The sequence below is a fragment of the Lissotriton vulgaris genome, unplaced genomic scaffold (genome assembly GCF_964263255.1).
Source record: "Lissotriton vulgaris unplaced genomic scaffold, aLisVul1.2 SCAFFOLD_907, whole genome shotgun sequence".
Classification (NCBI taxonomy): Eukaryota; Metazoa; Chordata; class Amphibia; order Caudata; family Salamandridae; genus Lissotriton; species Lissotriton vulgaris.
The window spans coordinates 206,199-228,407 of record NW_028242560.1 but is presented as its reverse complement, the minus strand read 5'-3'; the positions used below and the strand labels follow the sequence as shown (position 1 = coordinate 228,407).

General features: G+C 48.9%; 1 protein-coding gene across 3 annotated transcripts in view; it reads right to left on the bottom strand.

The window, feature by feature from the left end:
• LOC147668909 (uncharacterized) overlaps positions 1-22,209 on the bottom strand; it is a 275,754-nt gene that overhangs the window by 59,158 nt on the left and 194,387 nt on the right. For all 3 annotated transcript variants that reach the window (XM_086948354.1, XM_086948352.1, XM_086948353.1), the window contains exon 4: positions 10,377-10,490. Coding sequence is in view for 2 of the 3 variants with exons in the window: in XM_086948352.1 (XP_086804478.1) it covers positions 10,377-10,490 (114 nt within the window). In the remaining variant the exon portion in view is untranslated. The remainder of the gene's footprint in view (positions 1-10,376; positions 10,491-22,209) is intronic.

The following is a 22,209-nucleotide window of genomic DNA, read 5'->3' as shown; positions in this document are numbered from 1 at the left end:
AAAGTTACTTCTGGAAATTCCTCATCTTGTGAATACCCCCAGGCACCAGACTGGATTGGATAGTTTTCTAATGCATCAGTAGGCGGCACTGTGCGGCTCCGCATCGGGTCTGCCCCACCCTGGATGTGACATTGGAGCCCTTACATAGCTGCCACCTCCGCAAGCGGTGGTTAGTATCTTTCTGGTATCTGTCCACGCTGTCAGGCGCTGAGACATCAATAACCAAATCATGCCGGAATGCAGATCTCTAGATTGACATCCTTTTAGTTTTGACTCGATGAGTTAATTGCACAGAACAGGGAGGTGGGTCAATGAGAAATCTGTGTTGGATAGAATATCTACCAGAGAGAGCGTTACCAAAGGTAAGTAACTTGCATACTTCTAACCACAGATTCTTCACCTTGTGAGTAGATATCAAAGCAGTACCACCGCAGTTGGTGGGTCTGTCGAATGGCTCAAAACAAGAAATCTTTAAGGAAATAACAGGCAAAATGGCCCTCCTGCCTGACCTGGCTATCCAGTCAATAGTGCCTCCTGAATGCGAGGCCAGGTGCCCACATAGCAGCCTGGTAAATGTCCAAGATTGGCACACCACTTGCCAATGTAGTGATAGCAGGTTTTGCACAGGTGGACTAAGAATGTAGGTCGTCTGGAGGCTGTTTCTTGGCTAGTCTATAACAGATCTGATATCCAAGAAATTCCATCTAGAGATGGTTCTTTTTCCTTAACAGCTTTCCCCTTTTTAGCCCCAGTAAACCCTACAAAGAGATGATCATCCACCAGATGTTCACTGGTCTGGTTGATGCAAAAGGTAAGGGTTCTCTCTGGGTCAAGGTGATGACATTTTTCTTCCTCTTAGAATGGATGAGGCGGAATGAAGAAAGCGGGCAGGGTGATAGACTGCTCAATGTGAAAAGGCATGATAACCTTCGGGAGAAATGCTGCTGTGGAAGGAGGTACGGGGGACTGCTCAGTCACACTATCACTAATAAAGAAACTTAGTTCTGCATTGAGACCTGTACATTTTTTGGGGGGGAATCTCTTGACTAAGCACGGTATAATGACCTAGTGGCACACCATATACAAAGCCATGTTCCTACATTTAATAAGAAGGCAAATTTGCCCTACTAAAGCTGGTGCTTTAACAGTTGCAAGTTTTAAAACAGCCTTAGTGGGCCTCTAGAATGAATAACAATGGAACTGCCTGGAACGCTTCTCTGACAAACTTCCTCTGGGGTTTGGAATTACTATCACCTGATATATAGTGTGGTAGTTCGAAGTCGAGATCTTCAGGTAAATCAAATAAAAAGAAGTTGAAGCACGGACCCCTTTCATCCCACCGCTTCAACTGCGAGGAGTTGCACGATTCAGCGGGTACGTCCAATCTGCAAATCCAGTCTCCGTGCTCAAGCCCAGCTCTCAACTTGATACACCCAGACTTCCACTGTCCGAAGATGATGTTGAAACAACTCCCCTAATTTGAGGAGGACATGGATAAAATATTTAGTATATCACTGGATTCCGCTGGAGTGGCTTTAGGTCCTAAGGATTGGAGTTGGCCTCAAGTCAGTTTACCACCAGCGAATTCATCCCTGATGCAGATGGTGCCACTCAACCCTATTCGGAGTCCGTCCTGAATCCAGGCATGCACTAATCCTGATGCCATTTACGGCACCTCGACCAACAACACAAGCTCGAGTGTTGACGCCAGAATACATAAGGTCGGTGTTGATGCTCTCCGGTGTCCGTTTGGTTGTTTTTGCTGTAGTCCACCCTCGGACAGACCTCTATGTACAGAAGCTATATTTCGCTATTTTCGTTGACATAGACTTTACACACATTCTGGACACCCTTTTTGGAGCTGCTCTTGCACTTGTGCTGACGCTGCCTACAAGTTGCATATTACATCGGCATTGATAGGCGTCTTAGAACTGTATGCGCTTGAGCATTTGTACTCAGGATCTTACATTGCGCATGTCTCCCCGTATCCTGCCCATTGAGATACGCTTGACCACAACTGCGCATGCGCATTCCGACATTTTCTTACGGGCATGCGTTTAAGATTAGGACGGCATCCTCACGCATGCGCAAATAGACTTTACACCCCGTGACGAGCCGCATTATCCCAACACAGCGGTGAGCCGGTATTAGTTAATTAATTGGGACACATTACCCAATCAGTGTGAGTATAAGAACAGTCTCCTTACCTCCCTCGGTACCTCCCAGATTGCTTGCAGACTGCCCCGAGGTACCGACGGATAGGTAAGTTCAGAGCCATTGTATTCGCAAAGGATTTTCAAACTGGGCTATTGTTGTGTAGTTTTCAGTCAGTTTAGCTGAGCACTGACCCGTTTTACTCGTGATTCATAACTGTTGTTGAAGAAGCCTAACAACAACACAACCATGGCTATCAGTGAATATAGGCTTTTCATTCTTCAAAAATATTTGTTTTGAAGCTACCATCACCAGTAATATCCAGGAAGGTTGTTTCAGTCATTTTATTTTACTTTACTATATAAATCTCCACTATGCATTTATTCTCTGGCCCCCTTTGTGGGCAATTTACCCCTGGTGATAACCATATTGTTTGGTAAATTAAATTTGCAGAGTATTGACTACTTCCACAATAGGGCTAGTGAGGCCGGCCACTGGAACAGTGCAGCATTTTGGGCTTATAAGATAGAGGTTTTGTAGTGAGTTGTTCAAGGGGATGTAATCAAGTATACATAATCACTTGTTGCTCCCCCATGATTTCTTTTGTTCCACTAGAGCGGGGCCTCACACACCGAGCAATCGCCGGGCGAGGTGAGGCTTACCCCCACACAAAGCTGGGTGAGTACTTCTAATTCTATATTTCCAAAATGTGTTATTTTTCCCATTTTCAGCACTTTATGGCTCGAGGGATTGGTCGTGCACAATGACTGCACGATAATGGGACAGATTATACCTCCCTGTTTTTTGAGCACTGTATACAGTTCACCTCTTTATAGGGAGTAATACTATCCATGACTAATATTTCTTTTCTCACAGGGATGAAGAATTAACTCTGGAAACTACATACATATGAGACATATGTTGGGTAGGGTGGTGAACAACCACTGATCCTTATTCTTCATACTCAATTATCATTGTTCATTTGATACAATTTGATATATTTGCAGTAGCACACGATATCCTTTTAGGTCCTGAAGAAAGCCGGGTTAGTTACCCTCTCGGCTGAAACATGTTGACCTCACTTTTAGCCTAATGATAGTAAAAATTTTCTTACAAACTATCAAGCGGTTTTTAATATATGGCAGTTGGACAATCCCTAATAAACATATTTTTTGTCCTTCTAGTCATTTTTAACACACTTTGCACCTTGCACTTGCACTGCACTCCACCAGTCCTTACACCTTTGACAAACCTAGAGGCTGAGTCATAGAGAGAGTAAGAGGTCCAGTACCTTTGTACATGTTGTACATGTAGTCCGTGTAGACAATGATGTTATATCCAGACACGGTGATCTGTTACAATAATACATGATATTATTTATGTACAGGTCTTATTCTTGAAAGATGACGTCAAATTTTTTTAAGGCTAATCATGACTTTATTGTGATTCTGGGTGACTAATGAAACTAAAAAAAAAAATTACAAAGAAAGTGCGACAGGGATTTCCCCAGAGTACTTAGAAACACCTCACAAACTGCCTCTCTACAATGTCTACTTTTGGACTGATAAGAGGAAGAAACCACAGTCTCTAGCGTCATGATTCAGGAACTGGAATACTACAATTTAGCAGATATCAGTCCCCTGTTTTTAGCTTACTTATTGCCTTCCCCATGCCCATTGTTTTCTTTATTAATTCCTAGGTAGCCTGCAAACAGCACATTATCATTAAAAATATAAATAAAGTAAGTAAATAAAGTTTGGAAAACAATGTACAACTCTGTCTATTGTTATGTTTTGCAGAAGTAGACCGTTACTGCCTCTAGAGGAGAATATTTCACTCAGAGTGGACCAAGAATATGTTTAGTGTGTAACTTCATGTTAATTTGATACAACCCTCATTTTCAGGGTTCTTTGTTATTTTACCTCATTTTTAGGTCTCGCCTGTCGATGCGCATGCGCATCGAGCAAGGCGAGAGTATTGGGACTTATCCGCACTTTATCCACACTGCAAGGAATCGTGGCGATTCCTTGCAGTGCCCGTGACTTTTAAGCTCAATGCGCATGCGCATTGAGCTTAAAAGCGCGTGCACGTCCGTCTTTGTTTACCCGCTCCGCCCCCTCCCCTTCCCGCCGTGTCGCAATTCTCCTCCCCCCTCCCCTCTCTTCCCTCCGGCTTCTTTTTTGTTTATTTTACCCGCCGTGTCGCCGTGTCTCCGATCCTTTCGCTTGTTGTCCCATTGCGGTTCAGCACATGCTACACGGAGAAAACGTACACACCACACACACTCCTCGCTAAAATGTGTGCACTTACCTACACAAGGTTACTATCAGACAACCTCGTCATGCACACACAGTCCACTAATGTATATGTACACACACACGTTTGCAGGGGTTCCTCCTCCTTCGTTGCTTCTCTCCCGTTATCTTCTACCCCTCCATATCTGCTGCTTGCCCCTGTCCTGTCTCTCCTCCTCTCCCTCTCTATACCCTCCCCCTCCCCCCCACCACTCCCATCAAGTCCCTCTGGCCCTTCCCTCCTCCCCGGACCCCTCCTCTCCTGCCCCCTCCACCCTTTCTTGGTGCTCTGCAGCCCGTGGGGCCGACAGAGGTACCTCTTCTTTCGGTTTCCGCTCAACAACAAGGACCCGTTCCCTTCAGTCCCGGGCGCCGCTGCGTCTCTCCGTGTGATCTTGCTCCCGTGCCCCTTGCAGCTGGCAGTGCCAGGGTTTCTCCGTGCCTCTCTCGCGCCTGCTCTGCTCGCACCACAACAAAGTAGGCAGAGTTGTATGGATGTCTGGAGCGGCGGGCAGGGCAGGATGTGACCTCAGCTGCAGGCAGAGAGGAGACCCCCGTGCAGGGAAGCAGGAATCCTACACACGCTGGAGCCCAGCCAAGCCCCTCCCGCCTCACGCCCCCAGGCCGGGGGGCTCAATGTGCATTCCATCATAACACTCTATTTAAGAGTAACAGCATAACTCTTTTCCTGATGTCTTTTTTGCAAAGGGGCTCTACCGTCAGGTAGCACCGTTTACAGGTTTTATCTTCCTTGATGTGGGTGGGGAAGGCTCTCTCCTAAGTTGTTACAGCTAAATGTGGAACGAGCTATTTAAATAAAATCTTCCCAGACAATGAAGCAGGGTTTTCCGCCAAGGCTATTCAACTAACCCTTGTATGGTCCTGACTACACTTATAGAAACATATACATTGGTCTGGCCCAGTCCTACCAAACTGTGACTTTGGACATATATTAGGGTGTTATCAGGGTCAATAGTACTTACTATCGACAGTGGTTGTAATTTAAACAGTCTATAAGCAGTCCTCTGAAGTCATTAGATGTAGCTCACTCACCCTCACCCTCACTCACCCTCACCCACACTCACTCACCCTCACTCACCCTCAACCCCTCACCCTCACTCACCCTCAACCCCTCACCCTCACTCACCCTCACCCACACTCACCCTCACCCACACTCACCCTCACTCACCCTCAACCCCTCACCCTCACCCTCACTCACCCTCACCCTCACTCACCCTCAACCCCTCACCTACCCTCACCCTCACTCACCCTCAACCCCTCACCCTCACCCTCACTCACCCTCAACACCTCACCCTCACTCACCCTCAACACCTCACCCTCACTCACCCTCAACCCCTCACCCTCACTCACCCTCAACCCCTCACCCTCAACCCCTCACTCACCCTCACTCTCACTCATCCTCACTCACCCTCAACCCCTCACCCTCACTCACCCTCAACCCCTCACCCTCACTCACCCTCACCTTCACTCACCCTCAACCCCTCACTCACCCTCAACGCCTCACCCTCAATCACCCTCAACCCCTCACCCTCACCCACCTTCACTCACCCTCACTCACCCTCACTCACCCTCAACCCCTCATCCTCACCCACCCTCAACCCCTCATCCTCACTCACCCTCAACCCCTCACTCACCCTCAACCCCTCACCCTTACTCACCCCACTCACCCTCAACCCCTCACCCTCAACCCCTCACCCTCACTCACCCTCAACCCCTCACCCACCCTCAACCCCTCACCCTCAATCCCTCACCCTCACTCACCCACACTCACCCACACTCACCCTCACTCACCCTCACCCACCCTCACTCACCCTCACCCTCACCTTCACCCTCACTCACCCTCAACCCCTCACCCTCACTCACCCCCACTCACCCTCAACCCCTCACCCTCAACCCCTCACCCTCACTCACCCTCAACCCCTCACTCACCCTCAACCCCTCACCCTCACTCACCCTCAACCCCTCACCCTCACCCTCACCCACACTCACCCACACTCACCCCCACTCACCCTCACTCACACACACTCACCCACCCTCACTCACCCTCACTCACCCTCAACCCCTCACTCACCCTCAACCCCTCACCCACCCTCAACCCCTCACCCTCACTCACCCTCAACCCCTCACCCTCAACCCCTCACTCACCCTCACCCTCAACCCCTCAGCCTCACCCTCACCCTCAACCCCTCAGCCTCACTCACCCTCAACCCCTCACCCTCACTCACCCTCAACCTCATGCTAAAGATTTACAAAAAAACCCATAAACAATTCTAAAAGCACTAACTCTAATGCTGCGAGACCTATTGCATTTCTAATGCTTGTTTAATTGGGTTTCCACATACAACAACAGGTAACTGATACAGGAAATAATCAAACTGTAGTATCCATGTTCCCACAGAACCAATAACATTCGAAAAGACAGAGATAAAAGAAAATCAGCACAGAACTGCTCCGGATCGAGAGGACGCTGAAAGGAGGGAGAATGAGGAGAGATAGGCAGTGATGGGGCAAGGGAGGAGGGCTGAAAATGCGAGGAGTCGGGCCCCCAACTGCCTCCCATGGAGCCAACCCTTTAGGCCAGACAGATCCAAGGCCAGGAAACATTAGCAGGAGCAAGATTGGTAGTGCCAAAAGAGACCCCAGATCTCTTCAAACTTCTGCAGTTGGTTGTTGAGCTTATAAATTACTTTCACCCATATCTTCCTGGTGCCGCAGCATGGTCACCTAACCAATGCTGAAAGCCATGTACGGCACCTGGATACAGGCTCACAAGCTCTTTTCGGTGGATGCGCTTTTCCATGACAAGGCTCCACCCTGGAACAATACTGGTATTCACGGGGCATATTTGACTGGGGACCCTGGCGTAGATCTGGGATTCTCAGCCTCATGCATTCGGTTCTGGCGGCAAACTCAAGTCCTTTGAGATGCTATGGACTGCATACTCAATGGCTCTACACACAACTACATCATGGTCTGCTGAGCAAAGTGGATCCTCAACTCTGGACCATCCCTGCTCCCTGGTGCTCTCTCACAGTAACACTCGGGGTCAGTTTAAAGGTTTGATGTCCAGGTTCTACAATCTTCGGATTCTCCACGTCTACCACCAGCCGCAATTGATTAGCCTAAGGACGACCTGGCAGTCTCACCTGTAGGTGAAATGTGATGAGGAGTATTGGGCACAACTATTGGAAGCCCTGAAATGAGGCTCAGTTTTTTTTAAAAGATTCTTTATGGCTGGCACTGGACCCAGGCACGGCTTCAGGTTGCATGGTTGCTCTCTCACTCTGCCTACTGGCAACGCAATTACACGCCCTATGATATAGTTCATATATCACTGGATCGTCTTGTCATTCACCCGGATAGCAGTTGGGTCTAAACTCCGGGAATCTATGGAGCAGCCCTTGCCACTTCCAGACCCCCCTGATTCTGCTCCAGAACTTTTCAGAGTGTCCAGGTCCGTTGTCTGCTCGTCACTCGCCTTGCAGCTGTTAAGAAATGGCTTGGAGAGATATACAAGACCACGTCCTATGGTCTATGGAAAAGGGCATTTACAACTTAATGGACAAAGCAGATATTCCCCCTCCCCCCCCCCAGCATTACAATACTTGGGCTTTGCCTGAATCGTCCATGTCTCTACCCACTCATCCACACATTTCTGCATTATGGTTTTGTCGTCCCACCCTTCTTTTCTTCCTGATCTTTCCATTTATAGCTTATCTTCTCACTCCTCTCCTTTTTATATTTTACTATTTTTTGATATTGGTGCATGTATTTTAAACAGCATTTGTACCTTAAAATGGGTTTATGCTGGATTGGCATGTCGTCGTATTTGCGGTTATTTTTTGGGTACCTAATTTATGCCAATAATATAACTGTTACACAAATCAACAACTTTTTCGTAAGCGGCCATGCTGTGCATATCGGGCAGCCGTATACTGTAAGACAGTGGCGTGGCTCATTTCCAATGGCGGGAGATTTCCACCTTCGCCACCGCAAAGGCTGTAGCCAGCCAATGCTTACTGTCTCGCGTCAAGTCCGGGAATGCTAAAATGTCATGGGCAAAGCCATCAATTGCGGTGAAAGCACCATACAGCACCACAGGACATACACAATATCACAGTCCAGTTCATCACACCTCCAGCGCTGGGTCATGTAGATACCATAGAGCAGGTCCGGCATATAGTGCCATTGGTAGAGGACCTTGAAATAACATTTACGCATTGCTTCCCTAAAGGAAAAGTCATGCCCCTCTAAGAGAGAGATAGGCCTAGTATCTGCACCGCCCACCAACAGTGCAAATTAAAAGGGTGTCTGTAAGGGTAACCTACAGTCCAGCCATGGTGCTCCTGTACCCTTCCACATAAGACTATAGTGCAAAAGTGGGTCGTCCCTAGATTGTGAGAGGAAGACCTCAACTTATGTCGTAGGCTGTGGGTAAACTGTTGAGGTCTCCAGTGGTGCAAACGTGGGTACTGATACTCACGCAAAAGGGATGACTTCGCCATCCCGTATATTTCCTGGGGTATGATTATTTATGTTTTATCTGTGCAGTATCGATTTTTTTTTTTTATAACTAGGTTTGTTAACAAAACTGTACCTAAACACCTCACTTGGAGCTACAGGTTTCTTTCACTATGCGTGTGAAATAGTTGTACATACACTAATCAGCTTTAAAAATAGGCTGGACATTTAATATTTTTCACAAAACAAATAGCATGCCACATTTTGCAAAAGAAGCACATTTTGCTATTTAAAACACATTTCTTTTGTAGGACATAAGGTCAATTCCCAATTGCTTGTCCTTTTCTGACAAAAAAACTATTTTTTCCAAAATTTCATTTGTATTAAATGTAGGTTTATTCCTCATCAACTTGTCATTTTCAATAGGCATTTACATGTGCCACTGCTGCATAATAAATGAATCTGCTTTATTTACCAACAATATGTAAAAGGTGACCATGAATATCCCAGTGATGGTCTACATTAAGTCAAGGAAGTAGGTCTTGAACAATAAGGCATAATTATGAAAGGAGTGGACACCATTATAACACTGATGGCCAGGATTAGCCCAAGACGCACACAATATGCCAACAATGGCTCCCATTATTCCAGGGTTGTCCACAACTATGTCAAATATGCCCATAATGCACTAGGAATGGGAATCACTATACAACGCTGCCATCATGCCAGAGGCAGGCATAATTATGGCAGAGACAACACCTCTATGTCAATGTAGGCCAATGGACGGCAAGGTTGGCCCCAGGTGCCGGGTAGATCTGCCGGAGTACGAAACTCTTTGTCATCTCACATACGCAAGCACACACACAACACTCCCATCATTTGCATCATCTAAAATGTACTTACCAGTGTTAGTGCATGTGTGCTGGTGCTCTGTACATGGGAGCAGTACAGCTAAGGGACTGAGGACCATGGAGTGACAGGTTTGTTTCACTCCGTTAGGTAGCAGGGGTTGAGGTTTAGCCCCTAGCCACTTAACACGGCATTTAATTCATCCATCCCCATCTGTGACGCCAGCAGCATGTTTTATGCTTCTGTTAAAGCAACTGTGATTCAAAAATAATAACTACAGCTGTACTATTCCTGGTAGATTACACAATAAAACTACTAATTGGAACCCTTTTCACTCTTTGTCATAGCTTTCTAATCTTCAACATTTCTAAAACAGGTACTTTTGAAAATGACACAACAGAACAAACACAGAAGATAATCATCCTCTATGGGAAATGTTTTCTAAAAATATCTTTCTAAAGTATACTCTCGTAGGTACCACCAGCCGAGAGGCGAGTTAGATGAGCATTATGAACAGAAATATTAAAAACTAGTACAGGTGCACCTAGGTTTTCCTTTGCATAAATAAAGTCCTTAACAACCACCATTCCAGCTGACCTGCTTCCTGAGACTCATCAGTGTCCCTTGTGTTTACTCCGTCAATGACCGCATGGTAATGGTAATCCTCCTGATGCACCTTTAACTGGGGAGCTGCATCAACAACAGTGTCATCTGTAAAGAAAGCAGAAATTAATGGCTTTCACCTATGTACTGTGGGAAACAGTATTTTAAAATTGACATCAGTTGTCATTTTGTCGTTTAAACTGATATATTTTTTTTAAACAGATTTTATTGATAGATCGCACAGTAAAGGAAGCACCTCGCACACCGAAGTTAACTGCACATCAATATAAGGCATTACGAAATTGGCAATCTATACAACATTTTAGAGTTCAATGTTTCAAACTGACCAAACATCCCCCCCTCCCTCTCCCTCCCAGCCCCCCCAGCACCCCCTACCCGGATCCCACCCACCCCGATCGCACAATAGCACCTTCCGGTTTCTCCAACATGATCACCAACCAAAATCATGTGTACCCCTTCCTCCTGACCCGCCTATCCCATCTTCTGATCCATCTCCCGGTCTATCGGGGGCTCCAGCCAGAGGCCCCGATACTCTGCCCACTGCTTCCATATCTTATAATGTTTTCGTGGGCACCCTCGGGCCACAAAGATTGGCTGTTCCAGCCCATACAGAAATCAAGGCCCTTCTTCCACACCGAAACTGAGGGAGGGCGGGGGTCCTTCCATGCCTTGGCAATATCCCTTTTGGCGAAGGTAAGACCCAACAGCAGTAGATGCCTCTTATATATGTTTCCCCCACCCCTTCCAGTACGTGTAGTAATCCTAAATGTGGTGTGCGAGGAAGTTCCCACCCCAACACCTCGGCCATTCAGTTCCACACCCCAGTCCAGAATCCAACCAGTGCATCACAGCTCCAAACCGTATGTATCAATGTCCCCTTCTCTTTACCACACCTGAGACAGTCTGGGGATGCAATGAGGCCAGCCCGCCACAATCTTTCCCTTGTAAAGTACACTCTATGCAGGTATTTAATGGATCAATTGCAATCAGATCGCTATTGCCGCGCCTCTTGGGGCCTCCAGCGCCTCCCTCCAATCCTCCGCTTCAAGCGCCCCTACATCACGCTCCCACGACTCCCGAAGCTTCTGAAGCGTCGTCGAACAATGTATTACCAGCGTGCAATAAATCTGGGAGATCTTTTTGTCCACTAGATCCCCCATAAAGACTTTGGCCTCTAGTGGGCTAAACTCCGGTTGGGAATCCAGACCCTCAAGACTCGGCCTGATGGCATGGCGGAACTGTAGGTACCTACAAAAACTGGGACTGGGGCATATACTCCTCTCGCAAATCTTGGAAGGATTTGAGCCTCGTCCCTGACATCACATCTCCCAAAGACGAGATGCCGATGGCATCCCAGCCCCCAAAGCCTTGGAGGGATGCCAGAGCAGGCAGACGGCCGTTGCACCACAGAGGGGTCTCTTGCGTCAGCTTATCCCACCATCCCATACGACGTAGAGCCAGTCTCCAAACTTGAAAAACTACCTGGGTGGCCGGGGCAGTCCCCTTCGCAGCCGCGGCGCATAGAGGACCGTATGTAGCGTAGTGGATCCCATAAGATGTCTCTCCAGAGCATATGCCGGATCTCCATACCACCATTCATTTAGAACTAAAAGTTGAGAGATTGTACGACAATAGGTCGGAGGTTGCCAGACCCCATCATAGGTGGATAGGAAACAGGTGCGCAGCGCTACCAGCACCATTCCCCCGGCCCACAAATACTGTCCCAATGCTGAATTTACTTGTCGGAACCACTGGGGCGAGATCGGGTAAGGGTGATTTTGCAGTTGATAGAGCAATCGGGGGAGAGCCACGATCTTAAAGATGGCCGATCTGCCATATATAGTAAGGGGCATTCGGGACCACGTCTTCATCTCCAGGCGGACTCTATCCCAAACCGGCATCAAGTTGCGCTCCCAGGAGAGCGCGGGACTCGCGGAGATGAACACCCCCAAATATTTAATACCTCCCACCACCGTTTGCAGCTTGGAAGCCTACTCCCCGACATTTGGGCCATCCCTCAGTACCCAGATGACCGATTTACGAGGGTTTAAGTAGAGACCTGAGGTCTCGCCGAATATCTGCATAATTTCTAATAGGCGCGGTCCCGACCTATGAAGCTGCGTGAGAAAGAACATGACGTCGTCGGCATAAAGGGCAATCTTATCGGCCAGTGTCCGTTCCCACACGAAACCATGAAGCTGCGCATCCAGCCGCACCCAAGCCGCCAGCGGCTCCATTGCCAGGGCAAATAGATACGGGGAAAGGGGGCACCCCTGACGCGTACCACGTGCAATGGAAAATTTGGATGATATGGCCCCTGCCACCCTGACCGACGCCGTCAAATCCGTATACATGAGTCTCAAATAGGACAAAAAGTGATGGCCCTAGGTTAAGCCGAGGCAGAAGCGCAAATAAATAAGTCCAGCTCAGGGAATCAAAGGCTCTGTCAGTATCTGCCAAGAGGAGTGCCGCCAGGACCCCAGTGCCCTGAATCGCCGCCACCGCTACGTGTGCCCTTCGTATATTATGCCTTGTTGCCCTACCGGGCATAAACACGGCTTGATCTGGGTGAACAAGCTCCAAGATATGGGGCAGGAGCCTGTTAGCAAGCGCTTTAGCCAGAATCTTAGCCTCAATATTCAGGAGAGAAAGTGGGCAGTATGACGCGTGCTGTTCCGGGGGCCTGCCCGGTTTCTGAAAGACCACCACCTCGGCATGCCGCCAATCCGCCGGAAGGGTACCTCTCTCCCTCGCTTCCTCCAGAGCAGCTCTGTAGTAGGCGCCTAACTGTAAGTGACATTTCTTAAAAAAATCGCTAGGGAACCCATTGGGCCCAGGGGCTTTCCCAGAGTTAAGCTCACCCAGCGCTTGACCTAGCTCCTCCGCAGTGAGAGGGAGCTCCAGACGGTCACGAAAACCATCTGTCACCGTCCGCGGCGGCAGGTCCGCTATAAATTTGTTTACTATGTCTGCCAATAGACACTCCTTCGAAGCATACTGGACCGCGTAATACGCCGCAAAGCTCTCTGCCAGTTCCCGCTGGTCCGAGATCGGATCTCCCGCCGCATCTAGGAGTCCCAGCAAAGCCTGCGCCTGAAACGTATTCTGGCAGAGGCGGTGCAACATTGTCCCGGACTTATCTCCCCACTGATAAATTCTACTATGCGTCGCCAACCACACCTGCCGCACCTCGTCCAACAGCATCGCCGCATAGGATTGCTGTGCCAAGAGGAGCTGCCCCACCTCCTGGCAATCGCCGCCCATGCTACAGCGGCTCTCCAGGGCCTCCACCTCTGCCGCCGCCCAGATCAATTCTGCTTTCCGCCGCACACCACGCAATATCCACTCCTCGGAGCATGAGCTTCAAAGCCTCCCACATAGTGCCGGCATCCGAGACAGATCCTGCGTTCTCCACCCAATAGTGAGCTATGGCTTCCCTCATGTGCCTCTGATATTCCTCGTTCTGGAGATGCCGTGTAGAGAGGCGCCATCGAAACGGCTGCCTTCCCCTATCCAGGGAAAATTCTATGACCACAGGGGAATGATCCGAGAGCCACCTGGACAACACTGTCGCCGATTCGACCCTGCCAATAGCTGAGCGGGGGACAAATATATAATCTAGCCTCGAGAAGGACCAATGGACAGCCGAAAGATATGTGTATTCCCACCTGCACGCATGTAAGTATCGCCATGAGTCCACACAGTCCAGACCTCATACCAAGTCCCCCAGTTTAGTGGCCCCACCCGTCGGCTGGCCTCCCCCGGGCCCGCATCTATCCAACAACTTTTCCATGACATAATTCCAGTCCCCCCCAACTATCGCCGGCTTCTCGGAAATATCAGCCCAGATCGTGAACAGCTGCTCCACTAATGACCACTGCAGCGGGGGTGGGGCATACACACTACCCAGAACTAGGGACTCTTCTCCCACCATGCCCCTAATGAATATATACCTGCCCTGTGTATTAACCCATTGGGTGTAGTGAACATATGAGAGCCTATGGTGGACTAGAATAGCTACCCCCTGGGATCCCCTAACAAAGCCTGCATGATACACCTGCTGATAGCTAAAGCGCTGGAGGCAGAGGATTTTGTAGCCCAACAGGTGGGTTTCCTGCAGAAACAGTACATCAGCACGTTCTCTCTTCGCCTGCCGCAAGACTGCGCCCCTTTTGATCTTGTCAAGCATACCCCTCACATTCCAGCTCATGACTCGGAGGGATGCTCTAGGGCCTAAGGCCTTCAACCCAGCAGTCGCCATTCAAAACCCAGGAAGGGAAATCGCCCCAAGGTGGGCCACGAAAGGAAGCACACAGGAAAAAATTCTCTTACCGTCATGCGATCTAACACCCCCAAGTCCCTCCTGTAACCCATTAAATTGCCCCCTCCCACCCTCAACCCCCCCCCCCCCCCCCTCCCCATACCTCAAAAACACTGAAGTACCTGTCGCGGTATAGACACCCCTCGGCCCTAAACGGGAGCCCAGAGAACAGCCACACCAATGGATCCCCGTCAACCTACCCATGTACCCAACTCCCCCCTAACAACCCTTAAGTGGGGCAAATTGTCCCGCCCCCACACGTCCCCCCACCCCATCGCCCCTTATACATGGAAATCGTTAAGCACTATAGCCAGAAGTCTCATATTTCACTGATCCCTCCAGGCGCTGCGCCACACCAGCACCTCGGGCAGGCCAAGCACAGCCGATCGCTGCAATGGTTAGCGCTTCTCCGGCTGTGTATCCACATCGCAGGGTTCCACTATTCAGAGATCAGGCGCACCCCCGGCATTCTCGGCAGCCCCCTTTGAGTATGAGCGTTTCCAAGATCTGGACCGCCACTGCCTGCCCCTTTTCGGCCCCCGGGCCGTGTGGGAGCGGGCCTCATTTTGTGAAGAGTCGGATTCAAGGCGGGGTATGTGCCCTAACCTTTACTGTCTCATTGGTTCATTGAAATACTTCCTCCGGGGTATCAAAGAAATGAGTACGGGATTGAAAGACTACCCTCAGAAGGGCCAGATAGAGCAATGCTTGGGGGAGCTTGAGATCCCTGAGTCGCGCCTTTGCTGCCATAAAGGACTGCCATTGCTGTTGCACAAGCCTTGTATAGTCGGGAAAGATAAGAATCCGCTGATTGTCATACATTAGAGGCTCCTTCGTCCGCGCCTGCTGAGAACACGGATTGGGGGTATGGTGGAGGAAGGACTTGCCCACGACTGGATCAGCAAGAAGGAAGCTGAATTCCTGCAACAACCGACCCCAAGGATACCATACTTTTACTGCATCCCCAAAATACATAAGAACATTGACAACCCACCTGGAAGACCAATAGTCTCCGGAATTGGATCCATCCTGGAACCCCTATCGAAATTCTCAGATGCCTTTCTAAGACCGATGGTACAGGCGACAGATACGTACCTAAAGGACACCAAATCGGTACTACAACTGCTGGAAAAAACCACCTTTGACCCAACCACGCAACTCATGATAAGCTTAGACGTGGAAAGCTTATACACAAGCCTGCCCCATGAAGAGACACTAGAGATCATCGAAGAAGTACTCTTCAGCAACACTTGGAAATACCAAACACCGAGAAATCTGGTCCTAGAGTGCATCACCATGGCCCTCAAAGACAATTTTTTTCAGTACAAGGAGACATTATACCTACAAACCCATGGAACGAGCATGGGTAGTACTTTTGCTCCGAGCTTAGCGGGACTATACGTCTACCATCTAGAGGAACACAAGATCCTACATGAAAGCAACCCCTACCGTCCCCAGATTGTCATCTGGAAACGATACATTGATGACATTTTCATCATCTGGAATGGCGATGTCAACAGCGCAATGAATTTTGTAACCTGGTTGAATACCCAGAATGATTATCTAAAATTCACCAGCACTTTTTCAAATACATCGATGGTTTTTCTCGACTTGAATATCTACAGTGAGGATGGTAGGCTAAAAAGTACAACACATTTCAAACCGACCTCCAGAAACTGTCTGCTGCGTTACGACAGTTTCCACCCGAGACACCTAAGGGAAAACCTACCCTATGGGCAATTTCTTAGACTCTGGAGAAACTGCACCGAGTTGAGTGAATTCAACCGACAAGCGAAAGATCTAAAAACCAAACTCGTACAAAGGAAATATCCCACTAGAACCATCGATAATGCGATGAAGCGCGCTAAAAACAATCACAGGGAGGCACTCATAGAAGAAAATCCCCATGTAAAAGAAGCAAACAAGAGGCCGATCTGTGTAACAACTTATTCCACCATATCAAATCAGGTGTCGAAGGTCATTGATAAACACTGGGGCATTTTGAACTGTGGAGGCTTGTCATTTGAGAAGCCGATGCACGCGCACCGAAGGGGCAGAAACATAAAGGACATTGTGGTCCATACCAGACCACGGACAAACCAGATGGAGAGACCCAATGTAACTGTTGTACAAGGTCATTTCCCTTGTGGGGATTGCAGTTGTTGTCATCAAACTCAGAAAAGTAAAAACCTAAGCTTCAGAAATGGTACAACATGGGAGCAACGCCACTTTACCAACTGCAACACAAGGAATGTGATTTACCTAATTACCTGCCCATGCGGACTAGAATATGTAGGCATGACCACCCGCCCCGTCAAAATAAGGATAGGGGAACACAAAAGTAATATACGCTGTAAGAAAACAACAACTAAGATGGCATCACACTTTTTGTCACACCAACACTGCGTCAACGACCTACGCTGGACCGTCATAGAGCGACTACCCTCTGAAACAGGTCTGTTCCAAAAGGAACAACGTTGGGTGTTCCGCCTGACAACCCATGTCACCGGACTTAATGATGACATACCGTGGAGCCAAGTCTCCTAAAAGACCCCCGGATAAAAATAAGGAATAACAATTGGTTGATATAAGAACCAGCCCAACAGTCAGTACCACCGTCTGAATAAATGACATATAATTGTATGGTCAACCACATCACAATATCACTACAAACGATACGGTACCACCTCCGTGGTTGTGACACAATGAGCAGATCCACTTGAACCAGAATACTCCAATGATGCACCTGGTTACTATCCTAATGTACTACCAAAAATAACAATGAAGAAATAACCGGGCGAAATAGCTGCACCGATGACTAGCGCTATTATCAACGCGCATGCGCGGATCGCACTCGAACAATGCGCATGCGCAATGAAACACCGGAGTCCCGGCAGCACGCATGCGCAATGAAACACTGGACCGGGCAGCACGCATACGCGAAGGAGAGAGAACGGCGGCTGCATCACACGGGCGCTCCGTCAGCGCGAGCAAAAATAACAGAGTGTGAGTGGCTAGCAAGCGGAAAGTCCATATATGGATAGGTAAAACCCGGTAATTAACAAATGACGGGGGTGTTCATGGTACATGTGACAAAATCACACGCATGGAAGGGGCGTCAACAAGGTCATCACCCTTGTATGGTCATTAGCCTTTCCACTAATTAACCAATGAGAACTCACTTCATCCACCTTTAAATACCACCAAGCTCACCCGTACATCATTTACGACGGAGCAGCACAGGGTGGAGGAAAGAGGCCGACTAAGGCGGATTTCGTGAGTATTCACTAAACAGAGTTTAAAGCTCTGTGGGTACTTTTACAGAGTCCAACAAGTGAGTAGAGACAACAACATTGATCCCACTCTTCTATTCCTATAGATTGTGGATCCACCTACCTACCTACCCTGATGTTCAGGAATTGCTCATGATGCTTTAATCAGCTCATACAATAAGTATGTTTAAAAACACTAAATCCTAAGTCTGTCATAAGTGTGTGTGAGTTTGTGTGTTATGTGTTCTGTATGTCTGTTTTCCCTTTACAGGTTAAATCAACCGTTTGGGGCTCCAGGTGACTGCACCTGTCTGAGCCAACCTATATGGTAACCCAACCTAATGTTTTTTTCTTTTTTTCAGGACATGTAACTACTTGTTCCAAAAAATCCGCTGTAGGCACATTGTATTTGTCTCTAGTGAATGTAATCACTTTTTAGGAAAGTTAGAACAAAAATCCTGTTCTTTAGAGAAACGTGAGTAGGGTTGGGAGTTGTGCCCCGTCCTGAAGAAGGTACGCATGTACCGAAACATGTCGACGCACACCAGAGGTTCTGTCCCTTACTAAGACACAAAACCTCGCCATCTAGCACTTTTTTTAACAGCACCAGCCAGAGGTACAGAATAAAGTTTTTTCTTTTTACCCACTGGCCAGGTACTTTTTAATAATTTTTTTCACTACACTTCCCACTCACATCCTATTCCTTTCACTTACACTCAACACACACCACACATAGTCTGAATTGTCAACGCTCCCGCGTAGTCGTAGGTCGCAGCGTGCCGCATCCCCTTAGCAGGGTGCGAAGACCCCGATGATGAAGCATGACACCAAGGGGCCTGTTGGTGTGTGAGGGGTATTTTACACAACACCGAGTGTTCCCCCCTTCTTTCTTCACTTTCCTTTCCAATTAGTGGTAGGATTCTCCTTGTTTACGTATCAGTGCCCGTGGAGTAGGAATCCTACTTGATACTCTACCTCCCCTCTTTGTTAAATATAGTCACTGGTTAGAGGCGGCAGACTGACAGGCGACAGAATGGCCCGGGACCAGGGTTCAATTCCCGACGCGGCAGGGTCGTGGACCAGGGTCAGCGGACCCGATAATTCTCGCCTCGGTGCCTACTCTAACCAGGGATCACACTCAGCAACTCTGGGCATTAGCTTGCCTCATCTCTACAACGCCCCCCCCCCACATTCGCCGGGGATGCCTGGTTTCACCTTGGAGATAATATGAAGGTATCAACCCAGGCTATCTTATAAACGTGGGCTAGACCAATGTTTATGTTTGACCCTTTTTAAATTCTTTTAAGAAGGATCAAGTGTTAGACGTTCCGTTTCTGCGGCGGGTTTAGCGCAGTATAAACCGGGTTTGTGAAAAAGACAAACCCGCCGGTATCTGATGGAACCTCGACGACAGCGAACGCTCTGCAGACCTCTGTAAGGAGAAAGAGAATCGACTCCAGGTGACAGTGTATGCCCCGTAAAGTTAATGCTGCTTTCCGCGGAGAAAAAAAGACCGGTTTATACTGCGCTAAACCCGCCGCAGAAACGGAACGTCTAACACTTGATCCTTCTTAAAAGAATTTAAAAAGGGTCAAACATAAACATTGGTCTAGCCCACGTTTTCCGAGATATCTCCATCAGCATCATTTACCGGCACAATGTGTTGTACCGCTGAACTTTGAATACAATCCTTTAAGCGCAGGTAATACGGTTCTTCAAAGTGAAGAGTATCTACAAAAATATTTAGGACACGACAAGTGAGAAGGGAGCAGTGAAATTTTGAAAAACAGATTTCACATGCCGCAAAATACATAATTTTAAGGGTGCCTCACACTTCGTGTACTAAAATGGAGAACTAAAGACTTCTAAGAAAGTCCCACCAGAGAAATTGGCAGCTAACAAATTTGTCCTGATGAAGACACCACGACGTGTCAAAACGCGTTGACAGACAGACCACAGCCACAGCAATATTAGATAGGACAAACATAATTGTCTTTTCAGTGTTTTTAATTCATGCGTTTTATCTATAAGGAATATCTGAATAAACCTTGTTCCCTTCTTTTTGCTCTCAGGGCCTTTCTGTTTTTTTCTGTTAAGGTAGCGCTGGGACGCTCAAGGGCAACCACGCGCTCTATAAATCTAATTTCATTTCATTTCATTTCATTGCATCAATTTATCTTGTATACAAAATTTAATTGTAAAATTAATCTTTTTTAATTAAAAACAAATCATTTTTGATATCAATTTCATGTTTGTGTTATAGTTTATGCTCATTTTCTGAACAGAATCTTTCTGGACATAGCTAGTGTTTGTTTATAAGATAGCCTGGGTTGATACCTTCATATTGTACAATTTCCCTGACCCAGGATCTTTATCCTTACCAGGGGGCCCTTGATTTATTATTAAAAAAATTCACCTTGGAGATACCCAGTAGGGACCATCTCACAGGGATAGCCAGGACGGGTTCCCCAGCGGTCTACAGCGCCACAACGCCTCAGGGCAGCAGTGTGCTTTACAAGACACATACATTTACATTGGGCCAAGAAGTTCTCCATGTTGCCCTTCTCGCAGCCTTCCGGAAGTCCAACGAAGCGCAGGTTGTTCCGCCAGGCCCGCCCTTCTGCATCCTCTGCTCGAAGCGCCAGGTTTTTCTGGATACTTTCCATGGTTGCTACTTTGCGTTTCAAGGTCACTACATCATCCTCCACGCCAGAAATCCTTGTTTCAACCTCTGTGATTCGGGCCACTGCGTTGCGCAAGTCCTGGCGCAGGAGGGTAACATCCACACCCACAGCCCCGATCTTCGCGTCTAACATGTCCCTAGATTGTGTGATGGCTGTCATCAGCGCCGCATTATCAGGCCCTGTGTTGGGGGGCCCCCGGCTGCCCTGGCACCGCCAACCTGTCCCGTGTATTTGTCTATGGGTCCATGTTTCGTGACTGTGTTACCGCTCCCACCTCTCGTCATCATAGGCTGCAGGCAAGACCCCCGCTGTGGGCGTCGCTGTATCCCTTACCAGCTCCTGGCCTCCGGCTCCCCAACGGAACAATGAATGTCCAGGCAATCCGTCGGACACCAACGATGAGACCAAGCCCTATGCTCCACACGTTGAGGCCTCCGTTGCGCACTTAGGCCCCTCCAAGCTCCTTGCTGACCCTCCACCGAAGTAACCGGTCTCTCCGTTCCAGGGCTCGCCACCCGCCGCCGTGTCCGTCCTCCACAGGGTGTCTCGGCCTGCCTCCACGCCTCCTACAGGATCCAGATGCAGCCAATGCAAGCCCACTCCAGGCAGCCCCTCATCAACCAGTTACGCTCAGGTCCAGCACCGGTCAGAGGCCATGACCCCCAATAACCGCCCGTGTGAAGCCCTAAAGTCCATGCACACGGGCCCCCCACAGTCCACACTAGCCAGGGAGGGCAAGGACTCTCCACAGCCGCCACCCAGTGTCCAGTCGCGGGGCCAACTGCACATCAATGGGAGGGGGCCCCCCGCTTGTCCTTCGTCACCACTGCGGCCCAAGCCGACCGCCGGAGCTGCCGCCGGGGGAGTGGGGGTGAGGGGGGGGAAGACAAAGGGATGAAGGAGGCCCCCTCTTACTTGCGGCTCTGCTGCCAGGAGAAGTCCCACCAATACCGGTGCCGGGGTCAGCCCCTCGGGGGAAGCACCAAAATCGGGGTCCCGGCTTCACTGGGCTGACCAGGACGCCCGCTGCGTCTGCTCCCTGGGTCGTCTCCTCAACTCCTTATCTGCGCCACTCCCAGGTATCCAGTGGGGCCCAAGGCCGGTCCAAGCAGCCCGGAGATCAGAGGCGCCCAGTCCGGGCCAGCGTCACTCGTCCCTCGCCACCCCGAATAGAAGTGGGGTCGCCTCAGAAGCTCTGGCTCCTCAAGTTCCACCCAAAGCGCCTCCCCGGGGGCCAGCACCGGCTCCCTTAATCAATAGATATGCGGCAGTACTCTTGGGGCCCGGGGCCCTTCCCAGCACCTGCCTTGTGTATGTGCGCCAAGAAAGGAGGAGCAGCGACCGCTGACGGCGTGTGTTTCAGTCCAGCCAGCCCGTTATGTTATGTTATGTTATTTATTTGTTAAAGCGCAAACAGCTGCCCCAGCAACGGAGCGTCCCGGCGCTGACCTAACCAGTACCTGAGGGGGGGGAACCAGCAAAGGGATTAGATGACAGAGAAAAGATGGGTTTTGAGTGCTTTTCGGAAA